Below are 16,283 nucleotides of genomic sequence, written 5' to 3'. Positions count from 1 at the left end.
CAAACAGATAAGTGGATAGAGAAAATATGGTATCTATACACAATGGGATACTATTCAGTCTTTAAAAAGAAGGAAATTCTGCCATTTTCAACAACATGAATGAACCTGGAAGACACAATGTTAAGTAAAATAAGCCAGGCAAGAATGACAAATACCACATGATCTTACATAGTATATGTGAAATCTAAAAAAGGTGAACTCATAGAAGTAGATAGTAAAATGGTGGTTGCCAGAGGTGGGGCATTAGGAGATGTCGGTCAAAGGATACAAAACTTCAATTAAATAGGAGGAATAAGTTCAAGGAGTCTACTGTACAACATGGTGACTACAGTTAATAATGTATTGTGTTCTTGAAAATTGCTAAGAGAAGTAGATTCTCAGTGGTCCCACCACAAAAGAAAAAAGTGAGGTAATGCATATGCTAATTAGCTCAATCTAGTCATTCCACAATGTATATATAATTTAAAACAACTGTTGTACAAGATTAATATCTGCAATCTTTTGCTATTAAAAAGTCAAAAAATTATATATAATTATATATCTACTTTATATAAATTCAGATATCAATATAGGTATATTAATATATAATTTATATATAAATATATCTAATTATATAGAAATATGTTATATATAAATGTTGTTACATATATTAAATATATATTATATATTATATGATATATATTATATATTAATAAACAATCTATTAACTAAATATATATTATATATAAATAATATATTGATTTATATTATAAATATATTTATATTTAATTATATATATATATAGAGAGAGAGAGAGATTGAGAGTCTTTATAGTGCCTTGACTTTTCTATTAGAAAGAAGCCAAGCTTCTTAGGATAGTATTTATCCAACCATTCCTAACATTTTCTTCAGCGTGGTTCCTTATTCAGCCTGGGGTCAAAGAAGTGGTTTCAATAAACCTCCTGAAGTAGTATGCAAAAGTTCATGTATACGCTTATTTTTGGGGACAAAAAGGTCCAAAGCTTAGATCGGATTACCAAAAGTACTCTGAAAAAGACCCTCCTCTGAGGGAAAAAGAAAAAAAAAGTTTGTAAATAAATGTGTTGCTTCCACACAACACACATTTTTATGCTTCCACGTCTTTATGCACTGGTGCCATGAGATTAGGTGGCGTATTGGAAAGAGGATAGGTTTTGATCTCCCAGACTTCTGATTCAAGCTAAACCGGCTAAGTAGTAACAACATTTATGGAAATAAGAAATAGTAAATTTTTATTGATGGAGACATACTAACAAAAGAGCAATTCAAGATGTATGAAAATTGATGAAGCTTAAGGACAGCCCCCCTACACCAAAAAAAAATCAAAGAGAGAATAGAGGTCAATTTAACTAAGAAGCTAAAAAAAGGAAAGATGGTCACACTGTCCATAACAAAAAGTATAGATATTGTGAAAAGTTACTGTAAACTGTAAAGATAGACAACATAATAGGGAGGAAATTGTCACACACAGCAGATTAAATATTAACAAGAAAAAGTCAACCCCATAGGACAGAAATTTTCATTTTCACAAAAAAAGTGCAAACTCAAATGCAAAATAGCTCTATTATTCCTACTGGCCAAAAATGTTGTCCATGCATAGACGCATCTCAAAAGCATTATGCCAAATGAAAGTTGCTGAGCACAAGATCCCACTGACATGGAAGGGGGAGTAGACTGACTGCAGAGGGACACCAGGGAACTTTTATTGGTGATGGAAACGTTCCATATCTTGGCTACATGATGGAATATATTTGCCAAGCTCAAACTATACACTTAAAATAGATGAATTTTGTTGAATTTAAATTATATCTAACAGATTTTTCAAAATATGTAAGGATACACACTAGGTTGGTTACTAACATGGATTGGAAGGGATGTGATAGGGAAGAAGAGAAAACCAGGCAAAAAGGTAAAAAAGAAAACTACTCTAAACATTGTTTCTATAATCCCATTTATGCACTTATGAAAAAGCTGTATGCATTTAAAAAAAACTCACCAAATACTTAATACTGCAAGACTGCAATCCAATACTTACATCTTTGGCATGTTCAAATTCAGGGGCAGAACAGGTGATAAAAGCCAGATGACAATGGATCATGGGAGAGAAGGAGGTGGAGGAAGTGTGACAGTGAGTTCGTTTAAATTGAGTCGTTTCCCCTAGAAGCAGTGATGAAAGATGAAGGGCATGTTAAGCCTGCTGTAAATGCTGTAAACTGGCCTATTTCCAAGAGTAAGTCCCAGCATGTCCATTCCAGATGCTCATGTTTCAGGGGTAATGTACACATAGTGAAAGAGCAGCAGCTCTTGGGGTGTAGGGTAACATTAGCCTTTCTGGAAGGAACCAATCTTGGTCCAGATGATTGTGCTTCAAAGGTAGCCCATAGGAGCAAACAGTCCCATGTGAGTAAATAGGCAGCAAGTTTGGGTGGTTAAGGAAACTCCAGCTTTGACAGAAATCAGTCTGGGTCTCACCATGAGTATACAATTGTTCATACTAAAATAGAGATAATCCCACCTGGCTTGTTTTATGAATTATTAGCAATATCGTATGTACACAGGACATGGCACAAAACAGCCAATTAGCAATGGCTGTTATTATTCCTTTGCCTAGAAAGACTCTGGAGCACACTATGCAATCACGTAACAGCTGCTGGATGGACAAACGGCTGGACGAATGGATGCATGGATGAATAAACTGGGAATACCCAATTCCAGTGAACTACTTTTCCTGACTGAGCTAAAATATTGTCTCCTTTGGGAAGTACCTCTATTCCAAGCTACACTCACATTTTCTCACTTACTAGTGTAGGTTTTAGAGCCAAATTGCGTGTGCTTGAATCTTGACTCCACTATTTACTGTGTCTTTGGGGCAACTCACATAAACTCTCAATTCAGCTTCCTCAACTATAAACTGGTGCTTAACAATAAGGTTTCCATAAGGATTAAAAGACTTAATACAAAAACATCTTTATTAGACTGGCTGCCAATAGTAAGCATTCAATAAATATTAGCAATTATTAAAATACTACATTACCACATCTTACAAATTATTTACCTATGCAGACACTGACTGTAAGCTCTATGAGAGGAAGAACTTTTGTGTGTTTCGTTCACTGCCTAAAACTGTGCCCTGCCATCTAGCAGGCATTCAATAAACAGTTGTTGAATGAATACCTACCTACCCTGAAACAATGAAAGAGCCAAAATTACAAACACACACCCCTTCCAAAATTAAGGCCAAGGCCTTACATTTAATAGGTGCTCAATAGATGTTTGTTGACTGAAGAAATGAATGGAGATGATCAGATAGAAAGTGATTCAGAAAACTGACAGTAGTATATGATGGAGGTAAAAAAGAGATTTAGGAATATTCCAGTTTATTTTTATAAACTTTTTATTTAAAAAATAAAATTATAAACAAAATACAGAAAAATATTGACACCTGTGATAACAAGGAAATGACTCTTAAGGGCAGTTTGTTGTCCTGGGGGAAAAAATTATAAGTGTTATAAAGAAATATTATTGTGCAAAGGAGGAATGTAATATTTAAGGTTCATTTACAACGGGCATTTGGCGTCGACAGAAAAAGTCTTTCTATGTATACATTCAACATTTTGCAGCATATTTACATTCAAGTTACATTTCCAAATTCTATGCCAAATACAGTCTAACTCACCATCAACAATCCCTCAGATATTACTAAAATCCTGTTTATTTGGTAGGAGTGCAATATTATCTTATTAGAAAATAATTTTATGTTCCTACTAAGTCAACTGTATTTTTACTACTTCAACAAAATTCACTGACATTTTTATCCCAGTTGAAGTCAAGCCTCTTTTAGACAAAGTCAATACTAACTCAAATGTTGCCAGTTATAAAATTATATAATAATCTTTTCCTCCCTCCTTAGAGACAGTATTACAACTTTCAATGAAAGGACACCAGCTATGATAAATTATTTTCTTTTACAAGAGTTAGGATGTATTACAGATACAAGTTCCAGAATTTTAACTTGTTTTCAAAAGATGGCTGAAGCACTTTTCCCTTTCAGTTGTTACCGAATTTCCTCAGCAAAATAGAACACATTCAGAAATCTACATAGCAGTTTTCTGAAAACTTTTCTCCATTGTCCCCACACATTTCTCAAATCAGAGTGCTTACTCACTAACAATTGGAGAATCTCTTGCTTAGTTTTTCTAAATTACACTAGAGTAGCTATCCTAATTTCCTGACAATCTTCCCATTTCATTTTTTAAATTATGATTTTATTAAAATCAACATAAATTACAAAGGTTCCATCTTTGCTACAGTTCTTTTAAAAATTTATCTTAACTTACTGAAGGGTCAAGACCCCACAGGGCCTGTCTAGAACAGGCAAACAAAATGTCAAGATTAGAAAATTCTCATGCCTCCAAAAGACTCCAAGCAAATCAAATCTACTCAATTCTTCCTTATTTATCTCAAGTTCAATTTTAAGTCTAAGAAGATAATTAATGACAAAATAACAGAGATTGATGAATTTCATTTACTTGAGCTCTTTTTTCCTAATTTTCCTCAGGTTGTAACTTCACCTTCAGTACATGATGACTGGCAGTTGGTAGTAGGTTGCTGAGATGACACCACTTCTAAGTCAGATTCACGAACAAAAACCACTGCGTCACCACTTACATTTATAAGACACTGTGCCTATAAGAACAACAAACAGGACAGGTTCAGTTATACTCAACACATTCATACTCTTCTGTTACATAAGGGGCAGTGCTGTACAGCCAAAAAACACAGGCTTCTAAATCATTAGGATAAAGATAGGCAATCCAACAGAAAAATGAGAAAAGGGTAAGAGGGCAATTCACAGGAAAGAAAACTCAAGGAGCTCCTGTGAACATATGAAAACATATTCAAGCCCGCTATTAGAGATATACATACAATTAAAATGACAACAAGACACCACTTCATATATACTGGCAAAAACATGTAAAAGTTGGATGTTACCAAGTGTTAACAAAGACATGGGACAAGAGCAACACAGTTAACACTGCAGCAGGAAGTGCAACCATCCTGAAAAGAACCATCTCCTAAAGCAGAAAAAGAACACACTCCCTGACCCATTAATTCCATGTATATGTGTTCCCTAGAGAAATCTTGGACATGTATGCAACAAAGATTAATAAGTAACTTTTCACTGCATCATGTTTAGCAAAATACTAGAAACAAACTAAATGCCCATCAAAAGGGAAATGAAAATAAACTGTGGAATATTCATGCCTGAATACTATATGGAAGTGAAAAATGACCTAAAGCTCAATCAATATGGGTAAATCGTACGATAAATTAAGAACAATTTGCAAAATGATATATACAATATAAAATCATTTACATAATTATATATATCCTTCTATATTTATATAAAGAATATGCAAAATATCTCAATGAAGGGGAACTTTGGAAATCTCTATGAAAATTACAAAGGTACTACTTTGACCTAGCAATTCTGTTTTAAGAAATTTTCCCTACAGAGATGCTCACACTTGTGCTAATCACTTACGCATCACATTGTTTTTGTAACACTGTATGTATTAGCACAACATTTACTGAAAATAACCTAAATATTTATCAGCAGGGGACTAATTAAAGAAATTCCGATCGACCTATACCATGGAGTGTTATGTGGTTGTAACAAACAATAAAGGTAGTCTTTATGTCCTGAAATGAAAATGTTGCCAAGAAAAATCAGGTGAAAGAGAAAGCTGAGGAGCAATATGTACTGTAAAGCTACCACTTATATTAAACTGGGAGATAAAAGAATATATATTTATATATATTTGCTTGTATGTATAAAATCTCTCTGGTTACACACTCTGGAGTGTTACATCTCTAGAAGTTACCATAAAAAAAAAAAAATGAAAAATTTGGTTGCATGTGGGGAAGAAAAGTGACTGGCTGGAACAGCAGACAAGGAGAGACTTTTCCATTCATACCTTTTTGAATTTTGAATCATGTACTACCTATTCAAAAATATATTAAAACATTTTAGATACAAAATAAAACTACAATTAATTTTTTTAAGATATAAAGGCATGCATAGGAATGACAACAAAATTAAGATGGTTCATTCATTATAAAGAGAAAACAGGCCCACTGAGGCTTCAACCATATTTTTAATATTTTATTTCTTAAGCTGAGGGTTACGTGTAAGAATGTCTGTGTGCAATTCTCTACACTTTTTGTGTATATGCAAGATCTCACATAAAAGTGGGGGAAAAAGCTAATGACATAAATCATGGCACCTGATATGATGTGTACACATCAGTGGTAATCAGCCACTGACAGTTATTATTTGGGTACAGAGGAAGACGACTGGTGGTGGAAAATCTGGGTATATTCTAGCTTTTCTACTTATAGCCTCATACCAAACTTAAGTTTTTTAGCCCTTAGTTTTTTTCACCTACAAAATGGAGTTAATATCAACACTACAAAGTACTAGAAATGAAAAAAGAAAAAAAAAAAGCACAGTTCCTTTGGAAAACCAAACAATTCAATCTACGTCTTGGGTATGTTAGGAGAGGTGAGGGGGGTAACAGATGAGTCTGAAAAGGTAGAAGACTTGAGAATGTGGAAGACCTTGTATGACATATTAAGAAGCATGACTTTGTCTTGTAAGAAATCATTGAAGACAAACATTTAAAAGATAATAGTAACAACTTTTACAGTGCTTACAATCCACCAGCACTAAGCACATTACATATATTAACTCATGATTTCCCCAATTTTTATCCCAATGTTATAGATGAGAAAACTGAGGCATAGAGATAAGTTCTGTTCTGGATAAGCTGATTTTGAGGCCCTTGTTAAGGTGCTAGTTAAGTCAGTGAACAAGTTGTATAAATTTAACACTGGGAAAAACCCAAAACTACAAATCTCAATCTCAAATACAAAGTAATTAAGCAAAAAAGGATTCTTAAAGTAGGGAAAATCCTCTTATATCAAATAAATTATTACAAAGAAGTATCCAGTTGAATATAATTTCAAGATCTAATAGATGCTTTCTTTATGACCAGATAATATCAAATGATATCAAATACTCCTGCTCAGGATGTGCCTGGTTTCCATTCTACTTCTACTTTCAAATGATCTGTGTAGAGGTAGTTCTCAGCCCTCCTGGTTTTCCTCCTGCCTTTCTCACTGTTCCTTTCTCAATCTTTCTTCTCCGAATGTACCCCTTTTGACCACTCCACACAATCTCCTTCACTCCAAATCTTATCAATAAGCTAGCTGCAAATCCAGAACTGCAGTAGCCTCACTGAGCTTTAGATATGCCCCAATTATCTACCAAAAATCCTCCTAGGATGTTTCATAGCTTCCCTTCCCCCTCTAACGTGCCTTAGCCATTGCCAAAATTTATCAGAAGGTTGTCTCATAGTTTTGTTTATCACTATTTTTCTTCAACATGTTAATGAAGTTTAGTATACCATGAGTTACAAAAATGTATAAACTATCAAGAAAACCTGAAAAGAACTTAGTAAATGAAGTACCCTTCTGAAGAAACTGATTAAACTTCATGATTTCAAAATAAAACTAAAACCAGTCAGGTGTGGTGGCATGTGCCAGTAGTCCCAGCCACTCGGGAAGCTGAGGTGGGAAGATCGCTTGAGCTCAGAAGTTCAAGTCCAGCCGGGGTAACATGGCAGGACCCTATCTCTTAAATAAAGCTAAAACAATTTTGCATTTCCATAATGTCTTTTCAAACTGCTTATATATTTATGACAGCAACTCACTTTCACTATAAGATAATTTTATTAATGAAAAAATGATACTAAGAATTTAAATGATTTGTCTTTGGTTACAATTATCCAGATGTACAGGTAGGGGCAAAAAATATATATACATATACACATCTATTCATTCTTACTCCTGCTTAAATGATAAGTAATTAGTCTATATTAGAGCTTCTTAAGCTCTGTGTCTGCCAAGATATTCATCCCCTCTGCTCTTAGGGGAGTCACTTGGATCAGAAACGCAGGGCCAATTACCAGCAGCCACATACAGCTTCATGCATTCATCATAGTGTACCAGTGGACCACAGAAATAGGATTTTTGATGTGTGCCAAGAGAAGCAGGTTGGGAAGAACTGCCTTTATGGCATTTCATACTATTTAGTATAGTTGATTAATTTTAAAAAATTTTAACAATTTTAAGTGAATTATCCTAACACAAAATTTAGAAATTTATTTTAAGATTTAAACTAACTGCTTTCACCCCCATTAAGAGAATAACACTACTTACTAGAAATAAGCAAGCAGTCTGGCCTTACTATGATATACTCTTCATTAGTAAGGCAGCTGAAACTGGACAGCATCATAGTCCAAACTAAAGGATATCTTTAGCTCTCCTCAGTTAGCTATCACTGTATTCTAAACACCTACCAAAAAGAGGGTGGAAACAGTAACTCAGGAGCACAAAGTCCAGATGTGATTAAGAATAATAACCTAGTTACCTGAGATGTCGAAATAGCATGTATTGACTTGTGACTATGTATGACCATGGTTATGAATAAATTCATTAAAATATCTTACGCATCTAGACTCAAAGGGCTCTAAAGAGCAATTCTCTTCTGGAGGGGGTTAGGGGTAGGAAGCCATGGAAGAAATTCTCAGGTTCCCGCCAATCAGGTATTTTTAACTGCATCTTACCTGGTTTTTATTTGGATTCTCCATGAAGACACACTGCTTCATTATGTAGGAGACAACAGCATTCCCTCCTAATGCAGCAACATGAGCTCTCACCATTGCAAACACTTCAGCAATAAAAGCATGGAGAAAACCACTGACTCCTCCTTCCTAAATAATAGTGCACAGGAAAATCATACTATATATACATGTGTATGGATACAGGAATGCATACAAAATGTCAAAGAATATATATTAAAACATCCTAAATTATCTTAATATACCAAATAACTTAAACTTCCCTCACAATGGGGATTTACTGCATGAATGAACAAACATTGACTGAACACATGTCCAGGCAAGGATTTACTACCTTTACTTTACAGATGATAAAACTGAAGCCCGGAGAATTTGTAATTTGCCCATGACTAGCTATGATCAAATTAGCTAGTAAGTAAATGGCAGGGCAAGAATTCAAATTGTGCCTCCACCTTCAACATCTCCATCAAATCATGCTCATCATCATTTAAACAAATTGATGATAAGCCTAAACGATAAAACTTACCTGTTATCTATATCTCTCATTCTGAACCTCAACCATGTTCCAATTAAACTTGCCTTTTTTTCAGTTTCTCAAATGCACAAGCGAGACTCTTCCTACCTCAGGCTCACCGGCACATGTTGCTCCTGAAGACTTTTCATTCATTTTTTTTTTTTTCAGAGAACAACTCATTCATTCCTTGGTCCCAACTTACATATAATGTCTTCCGAGATACCTTCTCTGACTGTGAACTCTAAGTTGAAGTCTATTATATACTCTGATAGCCTCTGTTCAATTTCTTTATATTACTTACTCTCCCTAGTAATTAGATACTAATTATATGATTATTTGTTAATGTCTACCGTGCTCCAGTTCTACCAGACTGTAAATTCCATTAGGTCAGTTTTGTATCTGTATCTGTTTTGCATACAACTATATGCTAACATCTAGTTCAACAGGTGCATATAATAAGAATTCCATACATAATTGTAAGGAAATAAAATCCAGTAGTTCAGGGTACTTTTTCCATATTGAAAAACAAGCAAGACAGAAATCAAAGGCTAGTCAATAGCTTAAAATGCTTTTCAACCTAGGTTTCCACAAATTCTATTGGACTTATTTACAGTCTAGGAGGAAATTTCCAACTTTAAACTGGAAGTGAAGGGGAAAAAATGACTGCAGTATTAGAAAACCATTTTATTGGGTCACATCTTTCTGAAAAGCCTGAGGATCCTACATATAGTTGTATAAAGATATCTCTTTTTGTAGTCAGGGAATTAAGGGAGTTGCTTCAGCCTGCCTCCAACTCAATCATAGTTCAGTATATTTTTTGAGTTTTATCAATTTCCTGTTTATTAAATCAAAAAATTCTGATGACACAGTACCTAAAGAGGATTAATTTTAAAAATATTAATTAACTGTAAGAAAACGACTCAGGCAATTAACACATTTGGGATACTGTGCTACACAGTTATTATTATAAGTTTCTGTTGAAGGAAAACCTACCAAGAAGCAACATTTTGAGGCATGGGAGCTTAAGTAGTCAAGAAGGCTTAGGAAATACAATTTTATGGATTCAAAATAGTGTAATATCCATGTGCTACCAAGAGCAAGTAGAAAAGGTTAATTCATAATATATGCCAGCTTTTCGCACCTAATCTTTGTCAAATTTAAATGGATGTAGAAGTATCATCTATTTTAATTCTCTATCAAAAGGTTTTTGAGAATATCTTCATAGTTTATTTTTCATCTTAATGTAATTAAGAGTGATATAAAAACTAATTTATCTTTTTTAGGGGGAAGGACAGAGTCTCACTCTGTCACCCAGGATGGAGTGCAATGGCGCAATCTCGGCTCACTGCAACCTCCACCTCTCAGGTTCAAGCAGTTCTCGTGCCTCAGCCTCCTGAGTAGCTAGGATTACAGGCGTGTGCCACCATGCCTGGCTAATTTTTGTATTTTTAGTAGAGAAGGGGTTTCGTCATGTTGGCCAGGCTGGTCTCAAACTGCTGGCCTCAAGCAATCTACCCGCCTCAGCCTCCCAAAGTGGTGAGAATACAGGCGTGAGCCACTGTGCCTGGCCTAATTTACCTTAAAGAAAACATCCATCTAATTAATTAAATAATCTGTCAGAAGCTATTCATTTATTTGCACAAAAACATATCGCGTTTATTCCATGCCAGCTACTGTGCTAGGCGCAGGATGGTGAGTATGATATTAAAGACAGTGTGCAGGCTGTTATTCCTAAGAAAGTATAGAAATACTGCTGGTGAAGAAGGGCACAGCTAAGTCATCTTTATAATGAATATACTTTTTAAAAATACAAACTGCAGCAGAAGTAAAATTTGAAAAGCTTATTGGATGTCACACCTCAGTAATTAAAAAATTTCCCTATTCACCATATTAATTTGCTTGGTAGCCCCTGTTCCTTAACATATGACACAACATAATTTTTTAAAGTTTAAGTTCCTGTGTTATAAAAGATATAACAGGCTGACTCTGATTTTGAACTTTTCCCACATCAAGTAAAATATTACAACTTGTTATTTAAAAACCAAATTAAAGTTTAATGATACTCAGTGTGAGGTAAGACTGAAGAAATGTCATCCTCATACACTAACTGAGAGAGTAAAAAATGAGCAGCTTCATTCCTTTCTCAGGAGGAAGAAACAGCAGAGCTAAATCACATAAAGTATCTCCTTAGACATGTATCTGTAATACAGTCCTCTACTATTTCTAAATGTGATCTGTCAAAAATTGCTAAATTACTGAGGAAACGAAGCTGTTCTTTCAGGGCTATTTTAAACCTCTATTTGAACACAGATATTTGTTTTATTTACTATATGATAAGGTTCTAAGATTTCTAACAATAAATAGGTTTAAAACTAACACAATTCTTGTGATAATCCTCGCTGCTAAATGAAATAAACTCTAGACTCAATCCAGATAGATTATTAAAATATAAATAAATATTTGTAAATTTTTGGCAAAAAATAACAATTTGAAACTTGTTTGGTTTTGTTACTAAATCTTCAGAGAAAATTTTTTAAAAAATGAAATAACTTCTATAAAATTACCTCCCGAAGAGAAGTAGTCTCTCGAATAAAAAACATGTTAATTATCCCAAGATACTTAGTTATTTTTGCTCCAGGAATAAAAGAAAGAGGTGTCATCTTAACAACCCCAACTGTGGAATTTGCACAAGGTGGAGCAGAACGATTCCGGAAATTTCCATCACCCACTGGACTTGCTTTTTCAACTGTCACGGCTAAAATTGGAGAAAAAGGAGAAAACATTCAGAACAGACGCTGGTAACACAATTATTCCCTGAGGTTTCCAAATAAGTGGTGACAACATTCAGCTGTCTGTGAGGCTAAGCCATGTCATGAAAGAAAAGAAATTATCATGCACTGCATGCAATTAAAAAAGAGAGACAGAAAAACATGAGAGGAAATGCTGGAATGGAATTCTTTTGGAAGAAAAATGGCATTCCTGCAAAAGAAAATGTTGATGCAGTATAGCTACACACACAATGATTGGTTATAAAGTGAAGAAAAAGAAAAAGCGGCAGAGCATTAAAATTATCTGCTGTAGGAACAAATTATTACAAAGAGAGTGTGAAAGTTGTTCTATTTCCCAGTGCAATTTTTCCATCTTTTTCAGACGACTTCATCACTGTCAACTTGTAGATAAACCTTATGTTATCTAGTTGTAAGATAGTGGTTTTTTCCAAACCTTTTTGAAAACCAACTCATAATTTTAAAAGCTTAACATAATGACCTCCGCTAGCTAAAAGTTGGTTGTTTATAAAGTAAAAAAATAATAGCTACCACTTATTAAATAACTGCCATAAGCCAGACATATATATATATCTAATCCTTACAACCACCCAAAAACACAGGTTATCATCATCATCCCCATTTCACGCATGAGGAAATAGAAGGTTAGAGAAGTTAAGTAACTTGCCCAAGGTCTCATAGCTATTAAAATGGCACTTCTAGGATTCAGAACCAGATCTGGCTGGTTTCACATCCTATATTATTTCTTGTGAAATGTAGTTTTTTCCCCCTTTTAATGTATGGTAAGCTCTTTCACTCAAATATATTTACCTCAAAATTTACCAAAACACATGGGGTAAAGATAACATATAAGTAATGATTCTGATTCTAGCAGTAAGGTAATAACTACTTTCTCACCATAAATTCTTTATTAGTTTAGCCCTCTGCATATCACACTTAATAAACCGACAGATGCCACATACTAAATAGTACCTTGGGTCCTGGAAGAATGTCTTTTCAATAAGAGAGTTGGCAATTTACTTCCAATTAGAATGATATAATATCTATTTATACACTTTTAAGAATACCTGCACAAAAAGGAAAATTTTAAAAACACAATTCTATAGGTAAAACTAATAAATCTAAAGGCCTTTCAAAAGCTCTTCCTAAATGACCATTACAGTCTGCAGCTTTCACACTCTAATACATGATGGATTGGCAATGTTATTACTGGGTAGTAAGGTCTAGCTTTCACCACTGGGAAATCAGGGATATGTTTCTCAGATTATCATAATGTGGTAGAAACATCCGCCTACTTGTCTTAATTGATCCACGCCTTATGGTCTGAGCTTTCAGTTTAATGAGCTCTATCCAGCTGCTGCATCTGTCTGCAAAGGAACTGTAATCAACTGACGTTGCTGAAAACACAGACAGAAAACAAAAGAAAAAAACAAAGAAAAAAATATGGATGATGTCTCTTACTCGTCTTAACACTCCTTTCGATGATGTAATTTAACTGTAACTCAGAAAAAGAATGGTCCTTTTCAAGTCAGATAAGAGAGATAGTAAAGAGTCAAGCTTTAGACACTGATTTGTCCAAAACCAAGTTCTCAGTTAGCAGGCTGAGCATTTTTGGTGATGTCATAGTTGTGTGGTCTCCTAGGGAGAGCCTGAGTGGGGTCTAACATAAATGTCAATGAAAGGACCACATACTGTGCTTTAACTTTATTTCCTATTCTTCTTAATTTACAATATTTCAGTTGTTTCTATTTTATTTTATAATCAAAGCTTTATGAATAATTCATTTCCCTAGTTTTACCCTAAAATTTAAAAAAAAGAGAATCAAATGTTGAAGAGTATATTTTTAAAAGTTAGTAGTTGACTTATCTGTTATTAAAATATCTTCTTTCTACAATCAGTAAGAGGAAAACCAAAGGGCCATTTTTGTTAATGTTTTGTTTCCATGTCTGATTTTTGGCAACAAAGCCTCTGATAATATCAGGTCAGGGCAGGTGTGAGCCTCATAAGTTCCCCCTTTTAAAAAGAATAACTTTTACTACTGCTAAGCTGGAAAAAAAATTTTAAGGAGCTAAAATTTTATGCTTAGAAACTGGGAAACCATTAACATACTAAAAAATGTAAATATTAGTTTCATTGATGCTTTTAAAAGAACATATTCTACCTACAAAAAAAAAAAAGCCAGATTTTGGTGCCTATTCCATATTGTCCAGTGCATTTTCTTCAATGTCTATAATTTTATGCACCACCAAACTAGAATTTTACACCTTTGGTGACTATTTGCTTAATTAGACAAACTCACCTCTCTGTGCAGCTGGTATACCTGAGTTAGAACTTGCACTCTCCAGGTGTTCTAATAAGACAATATGAACAACATTAGCTCAGATGCTAAGTACAAGCCAGTACCTCTTCTTTGTTATTTGTTAATACCTCTATAAGCCAGAAGAATAGGAGGAAATCTTTATGGCTTCATTGCAAAAGCAAACCAAATAAAAGCATCTAGGTTTAAAATGCAGTTTCTATTGATAAATGAAAACTAGCTCAGTTCATAAATACCATGCCAAAGGAGACTACTTGCTTACTATAACACAAAAAGAGTTTCAGAAACTTTATAGTCACAAGAAAATATAAACATAGTAACAAATGTGAGTATGATGAAAGCAGGATGTGAGACTAGGCAGAGAAAAGGGTCAATGTGTTGGGAAGAATATCTGAAATGAAACATGGAAGGAAAATGTTTGCTGTGGGGAAGAGTCTATAAGATTAAAAATTACAGACAAGATAATGATTATGCTTCACAGATCAGCATAAGCTGCTCCCTAGTCTTAACTCTCACCACCAACTTCTTCATTCGAAGACTTCGATATCAACAGCTCCCTCTGGTGGTATCAAGACTTTGTGAAACTAAAAAATGAGTGATCACAGAGGTAACTAGGAATCCCAAGCCAGTATCACTCCCTTTCCAGCAACCTGACAGTAGCATCCAGAATTTTCCCTGATATTTTTTATTACAGGTATTTAAGGTATTGTACAAATTTAAATAGCACTATAAAAAAACTTCATAATCTATTTTTAATGCTCATGTTCTACCCACATTAGAATATTTAAATTTTTGTTTGAAAGAATTTTACAACTAAAAGAATAGTCCTGCCAATTTAGAAATAACTCATGATAAGCACTGAGAATAATTTGGTTGCCTTAGTATAGTATAGTTTAAGTATAGATAGATAAATACGTTTTTTCATTTCTACTTAGTGTGTGGATTTTTTGGTAACATTCTTAAATTAATAAAAAAACTTTTCAAAACATTATTTGTACAGAATGTTTCTACCATAGAATGTTGCTGCTAATTGAAAATACAATGCAAGTATCTCACCACACCCCACCAACACAATTTTTTTTTTTTTGAGACAGAGTTTTCATCTTGTTGCCCAGGCTGGAGTGTAGTGGCACGGTATCAGCTCACAGCAACCTCCACCTCCCAGGTTCAAGTGATTCTCCTGCCTCAGCCTCCCAAGTAGCTGGGATTACAGGCACCCACCACCACGCCCGGCTAATTTTTTTGTATTTTTTGTAGAGATGGGTTTCACCATATTGGCCAGGCTGGTCTCAAACTCCCGACCTCAGGTAATCCGCCTGCCTCGGCCTCCCAAAGTGGTGGGATTACAGGTATGACCCACCGAACCTGGCCCACAGTTTTCATAAAGCAACTGACCACTAGCTAATACTGCAACATATACAGAGCTGATGAATAAAAGGGATCACCAGGTGGGGTCCACGAATGGCCTACGAGGATACCACACTGTGGACATGCCCTGACCATCATGCTCACTGACTGGAGATCTAGATAGGAAAAGTCCTCCTGATTCAGGATCTTGAGGGACTTTGGAAGTCTAGGAGGAGATGGGACCTAAAGAAAGACCAGCACAGACCTGACATTCAGAGGCTTACCACATCTGTAGGGACACTCAGCACAGAAACAGACTCAATGGAGAGACCGGGACACCAACTGTCCTACCCCTAACTTACATATCCCAAGAGAGTCCTGAGGCTCTCATATGTTTTGTGCAGTATAGATTTGGTTGGTGTAGAATTACAGAACATATAGCTGGCATTAGCAATTCTGTGCATTTTTTTAAACTGCAGGGGAAAGAGGAACGGCTTAAAAATTTCTGAAAAATCACTAAAATGAAAATCTTTTCTATACCTTGATATTATCTGAGTAATATGGAATTCCCTAGTAGGAACTGCATATATTTTAAT

At 34.7% G+C, this 16,283-nt stretch overlaps 1 protein-coding gene across 22 annotated transcripts in view; it reads right to left on the bottom strand.

Annotated features, from left to right (window-relative positions):
* Positions 1 to 3,394: 3,394 nt before the first annotated feature.
* The window catches only part of C2CD5 (C2 calcium dependent domain containing 5), a 96,126-nt gene continuing 83,237 nt past the window's right edge, over positions 3,395 to 16,283 (bottom strand). For 8 of the 22 annotated variants that reach the window (XM_019039164.4, XM_019039163.4, XM_019039161.3 and 5 more), the window contains 5 exons: positions 14,323 to 14,373; positions 13,319 to 13,420; positions 11,802 to 11,992; positions 8,709 to 8,855; positions 3,395 to 4,704 (listed from right to left, as the gene is read on the bottom strand). In XM_019039164.4, the coding sequence (XP_018894709.1) occupies positions 4,573 to 4,704; positions 8,709 to 8,855; positions 11,802 to 11,992; positions 13,319 to 13,420; positions 14,323 to 14,373 (623 nt within the window). In that variant the 3' untranslated portion in view covers positions 3,395 to 4,572. The remainder of the gene's footprint in view (positions 4,705 to 8,708; positions 8,856 to 11,801; positions 11,993 to 13,318; positions 13,421 to 14,322; positions 14,374 to 16,283) is intronic. The other 14 variants (XM_055358440.2, XM_055358438.2, XM_055358442.2 and 11 more) reach the window with 4 other exon arrangements.

Source organism: Gorilla gorilla, chromosome 10 (genome assembly GCF_029281585.2).
Source record: "Gorilla gorilla gorilla isolate KB3781 chromosome 10, NHGRI_mGorGor1-v2.1_pri, whole genome shotgun sequence".
Taxonomy (NCBI): domain Eukaryota; kingdom Metazoa; phylum Chordata; class Mammalia; order Primates; family Hominidae; genus Gorilla; species Gorilla gorilla.
The sequence above is the reverse complement of the archived record's forward strand: the minus strand, read 5'-3'. Positions and strand labels throughout refer to the sequence as shown.